At 40.1% G+C, this 6,000-nt stretch overlaps 1 protein-coding gene across 1 annotated transcript in view; it reads left to right on the forward strand.

Moving 5' to 3' along the window:
• Positions 1–4,703, forward strand: part of LOC127967965 (spermatogenesis-associated protein 16-like) — a 50,062-nt gene extending 45,359 nt beyond the window's left edge. Inside the window, exon 10 of the mRNA XM_052568731.1 lies at positions 4,442–4,703. Coding sequence (XP_052424691.1) covers positions 4,442–4,681 — 240 coding nt within the window. The 3' untranslated portion in view covers positions 4,682–4,703. The remainder of the gene's footprint in view (positions 1–4,441) is intronic.
• Positions 4,704–6,000: the final 1,297 nt, after the last annotated feature.

The raw sequence follows: 6,000 nt of genomic DNA on the forward strand, positions 1-6,000 counted from the left end.
CGTCATGATGAGGAAAAAAACATATATAAGTCACACTGGACTATAAGTCGCATTTATTTAGAACCAAGCGAAAACATTACCGTCTACAGCCGCGAGATGGCGCTTTATGTCTTCAGTGTAGACTACAGGAGCACTGAGCAGCATAGAGCGCACTCTCGCGTCTGTAGACGGTAATGTTTTCTATTGGTTCATTTCTCTTGGTTCATGTCAAATAAAATGTCAGACAAATCATACAAAATCGAGTGAGGTCGTACGAAGTCATACGAATTAGCCACCTCGTAAGATACGTACGAATTTGTCATGAGATATCGTTAAGAGACTCCATGACCTCAAACATGGGTCTCAGAAAAAGGACACAGGAACAGGGTTGTTTCAGAGGTTATTAACCATGTTTCATTTTAGTAGAGTGGAGGATGTTGTTTTCAGGCCAGTGGGGTTATGGGTCAGACTGGAAAGGGAGTGTGTTGTCTGGACTTCGGTGGTGATGAATTATGCTGAGAAAGAAATGATGACACTCACACAGTCAAAGACAGTGCATCAGCGGGTCACTCGCTCTCAGCCACAGCAGCGCCTGTCGCCGGGGGTTATTGATGGACCCTTATTAATCACTCCATCAGCTGCCCGCACCTCAGAGGTGCTCTGATTACATCACACGGTCCTGCTCAAACACACACTCTACTTTAAAGCTCACACTCTCCTGTGGACATGACCTTTCACTCCAGATCTGTCTCATGCATCATCCAGCCAGCATTAGGGGACAAAGGGAGTGAGGGAGGAAGAAGAGGGCAATGGCCAGAGATGAGGCCCATCCTGCAACCGATGATGTTTAAATACTAAAACCAGGGGCAGGGGAAAGACATTTCTGGCACAGCCGTGTAATTGCTCAAGGGCACAACCTTTGGAAAGACAGCTGGTTTGGAAGAAGGTTGCAATTGGGTATTTTCTTTACGAGATGAAAGATAGTGCTCTGTAAAAGCACCAAGCCATATTTCCACACACTTAAAGTCATCACACCCTCATTCCATCATTATTGTGGGCGTTGTATTTTCTGTTTTGTGGAGCATGTGGTCTTCTGCTTCATTCTCCCAATTTAGCAGTACGTCTAATCTTAAACTAAACATTGCGGACCATCGTTTTTTAAATTAAGTCACTAGAATAATCTTCACCAAAGGTTTTCTGGGTAGACCAGGCCAAAAGATTAACAGCAACCAAAACATGCCTACAAGGATCTGAGCCCAAGGGAGACCTCTGTTATCAAATGCTGAATACAGACTGATCTGTCAGCACACATACATACAATCTGGACACGGATTCCTTCTGTTAATCTCAAGATGTGATCCATCTGCCCTCATAAGATAAAAATACCAATGGTACCATACAGTGGCCAAAACATGAATGACATAAATGTAATTAAATTAAAATTTGAGAATAACTGATTTACCAAACATATAGCAAGCAGCATTCTTAACACTAAATATACATGAAAATGTGTGAAAACAAAAAGAAAAAAAAGGCTGTACATAAAGGCATAAAAAGCCTAAAAAAACTTGGCAGACATTAACCTTCATATGCAGCTCCAGTGCTTCCCAGCCCTTCATTTCCTTCATATTATTAAGTAGTTAATTTATGAAGCTCGGCAGCACGTCCTTCTCAGAAACCCACCAGCCGCAGATTTCATTTCCAACCCTAATTTGTTCTACATGAATCAAAGGGGCATTAACTGACACATTCTGATGAGTGCTGGAGTTCACATATCGTGGCCGTACATGTAATGATCTGGCTGTTTGTTTGTTTGGAGAGTCATTAGATGCTGCCTTTCAGGCTGTCTTTCCACCACAGTAGCATAAGTGCACTCATCTCTGCTCCAGCAAACGGGCATCTTCACATTTATGACCATAAGCTACATGCTCTCAGCTTGTTTCATTCTTTGCCATCCACCAATCCAACAATCTGACTTATGAAAAACCCTGCAGAAGTGTGACCTTTGACCTCCTGAAATGGAAAAAAACTTCAGGCAGCCTGATCTCCTTAGCATTCTTAAGTATTCATGTTCACATATTTTTGGCCTTCTAACCATTTACATAGTTAGACACTTATTCACTAGAAGGAGTTTGGGTGTCCTAAACTTGACAATAGTTTTTGTAAAAGTATTTTATCAAACAGATACATCTTTTAACTTTAGCAGAAAATAAAGAAAGACTGATCACAGCTTTAGCGCTGATTCTCGTGCACTGATTGTCATGACTACAGCAGGGATGCAGAGCGAGAAGGGTCTAACCGAGATATAATTTTAACCATAACTACATGATTTTCCCCACAGCAATGATAAAAATGAATGAAATGTTATTTTTCTGTTCACATATTCGAACAATTTCGACTGTGGCCTCCCAGGGGCTGAGTTTAGGACCCCCAAACTCCATCTAGTGAATAAGTGTCTAACTATGTAAACGGGTAGAAGGCCAGTAAAGGCCAGCAGGACTGACAGTCTGACTGCATAATGAGCTTTACCATATTTTTGAAGCAGCGGACGGGCTCTTTGATCAAGGCTCTGTTTCCTCTCTGACGAGCAGACCTTTTTTTCTGGACGGAATGATGGCCGCTGACAGGTTTGATAGGCGTTTTGATAGCTCGTGCATCGCTTCTGAATACCTGAGCGATAGCAGAAGCCAGGAGCTGGGCCCAGCACACACACACACACACACACACACACACACACACACACACACACACACAGAGATGTGCACAGTAACGAAGGGCTAATTGTTGTTGGGATAGAGCCAAGTCTCTGTTTGTGAGTGGGTGGCAAGCCCGTTTGCCCATTACTCGCTCTAAGCTGGACATGAGGACCGAAAACAAGAAGGAAACATAAAAAATGGAAGCGCATTTGAGCGAAAAAGCAAGCGAGAGGGAAGAGAGAATGCTTTTGAACGTGGAATGACTGTTCGGCCCACTGCTGTGGAGCTTTCAGTTCCCAGAGGAGAAAAAGGAAAAAACTTCCAAACAAACACACTTGGACTGAATTCACAAGCAAACAGGACTCACAACCTACCCATAACTGTGTGTTTCTGAACTACAGAGCCTCTGACACTTTCTCTCTCCCTCCACCTTGCCTTTCTTTTCCATCTCCTTACTCGCAGCTTTTCTTCATCTCGCATTCCCTTTCATATTTCACTCCCCCTCCTTCCTGTTCTCCGAGAGCAGACACGATAAATTCCCACGCACTGCCATATTCTCAGAAATGAGAGGGCAAAAGGGGAGCCACGTCCATTTCTTTTTGAGGTAATTAAGTCTCTGAGGGGTGGTTGCGAGGTCTCAGAAATGTGCTTCAGTGTTGATCTGAAAACTTCTCAAATGCAAAAGCTTGATAAATATGATATGTCCCTGTCTTCTGATAGTGTGTATTTGTTTATGTCTTAACGCATCAGAACATACAAAAATGAATATTAATGTTGCTTGTTATTCTAAATTTCAGTGTAACACAAAATTAGAAATGATCTTTGCATGTTCTCATTACACTTTAAAAACTTTTTAAAATGTGCCAAGTCAGTAAAAATATAAATTAACTGTGTAAAATTAACTGCATGTGTTCATATGAATACATTTACCACATTAATTTTAAGATTATAAACTTAATGGATAATGTTTTTTTTTTTTTTTTTTTTTTTTTTTTTTTTGTTGTAACATTTAAATGAACTGATTTTATTCAAGTTATATATGTTATTTAACATGACATAAATTATAACATTTAAGTTTTTAAGATCTGATGAGGTAGAAATAGCTTTAAAATCTAGTCTTATATCATTTTTATATTGTATTCAAAACATTTAATTAAAATAATATATTTACATTTATTTAACATTATGTTGTTTACATTTTTTGTGATTACATTTATGAAATTCAACAAACATTTAAAAATATAAATACTTTTGCACCATAGTAATGAGAAAGGATTTATTTAAGAATAATTAAAAAATCTTTCTTTTGGAAAATGTAAATTATAAGGTTATAGAAGAAAAGCAAACAATAATCAGGGACTGTTAAACTTCTCAAACAACATAAAAGTATCATAAAAGTGCAACAAGATCCAACAGAACACTGAAATCTAATTTTTGGATTCCCACATTCAGCTTTTGCATGTCAAGATACAAGGTTTGAGGTTTAATGATGGCAGATGCTGTAGATTTTTCAGTGTCTTCTAATCAAATATGCAAAATTCAGATACTATTTGAGAGCTATGGCAAAGGGAAAAGAAACTCAAATTTCATCTTAAAAAAACTGTACTGTATACTTTGGACGGATGCTTTTTCTATGGTGAGTTTTGCTCTTTTTCCTGCTTATTATACTCTACCCCTTTGTTACATTGAAAGAGTCTATATATTCTTCAGTATGTCTCATTATGAAGCTATGCAAATAATCATGTGGGTGAACCTTTCCTTTTCAGGTTGAGGCAGTGAAGGAGATGCTTTATCAGATAGAGGAGACATACCTGAAGAAGAAGGCCCTGAGAGCCACCAGACAGCAAAAGGCTAAAGAGAAGAAAGCCCTGAAAAAACTGTCCCTCAGGAGTCCCACCACACCCCCCCAGGGCCAACTGAATGGAGTGACCGACCCACAGCCCAGTCATCCAATAAGTGAGCACCTACCACCACCCCACAAACACTTATCTTCTGCCAAGAAGTAGGACACTCCACCGGGCCATTACTCCACCCTCAGAGAAATAAATGGGCTTTGCAGGCGAACAATCACTCAGATCTGTCTTTTCTCAAATCATCCCACATTCATTTTACGACTCCCTCCTCCACACAAGAAAACCCCTTCCTCACATGAATGTACCTTCTCCTGGGCACCTACAGTGGGTTGATATATATATATTCAATTAATATATTTAATCAGCTTAGTAATTAAAGGTATTTTTTAAAGTAACACCAGTTTATTCATTTTTACAGAATTATTGTAAAATTATAATAATATATTATACTAATATTATCAAATATTTCTAAAGCATGAATTAATTGCAGTGCAACAAATATTACCATGTTTTAAATGTTTAACAGTAAAAAAAATTAAAGGGGGGGGGGGGGGTGAAATGCTCGTTTTCACTCAATCTCCTGTTAATCTTGAGTACCTATAGAGTAGTACTGCATCCTTCATAACTCCAAAAAGTCTTTAGTTTTATTATATTCATAAGAGAAAGATAGTCTGTACCGATTTTTCCCGGAAAAACACGACCGACTGGAGGCGTGGCGTGTGGGCGGAGCTAAAGAATCACGAGCGCCAGTAGGCTTTTGCGTAGAGAGCGTTTGGAAGCTGTGAGATTACCGTGAGGAAAAAAACATCATCCAAAACAAACCATGGCTTACAGTCAGAATCAGCCGTTTATTTATGATCCAGAATCAAATCCGAGGCTGAAACTGAACGAGAGCAGCAGCAGCACCGACTCGCTCTGAGCGGGGCTCGAACCCGGGTCTCCGGCAGGGGAGGCGGACGCACTAACAAGGAGGCAGAGATATTTGAAGCAGTTTTACTCACCGCCTGCGGTTCCAACACACGATCGTGACCCTTTTTCGTTGGGATTGCATCATCCTTAAGAAATAAACGTTACACAAATCCGTCGTCAAACTGGGCCTTGTTTGTAAAACAAGCATTTTCGAAATGCAGGGAACAAACACAAACACTTGCACAACTCCGTTGATGCTCTGTAAAAATAAACTCAATCCACTGGTCCCTTAATGCTGTTTTTTCTTTGGTAATCTGTGCAGGGTTGTCTTGCCCTGGCAACCAAAAACACACTCCTTTTGTGACTTTTCACGACGCTCTCGCTCTGATCAGTGAATGTCTGTGCTCTCAGTGCTCTGCTATACGGGAGCGCGCGCTCTTCCGGCAGAAGTGCACTTAGGACCCATATAAGGAAATTCTGCTCCATCTAACGTCACACAGAGCCATACTCGAAAAAAACTTTCCGAAACTTGTGACAAACCGGAAGGAGTATTTTTGGAACAG

Source organism: Carassius gibelio, chromosome B11 (genome assembly GCF_023724105.1).
Source record: "Carassius gibelio isolate Cgi1373 ecotype wild population from Czech Republic chromosome B11, carGib1.2-hapl.c, whole genome shotgun sequence".
NCBI lineage: Eukaryota > Metazoa > Chordata > Actinopteri > Cypriniformes > Cyprinidae > Carassius > Carassius gibelio.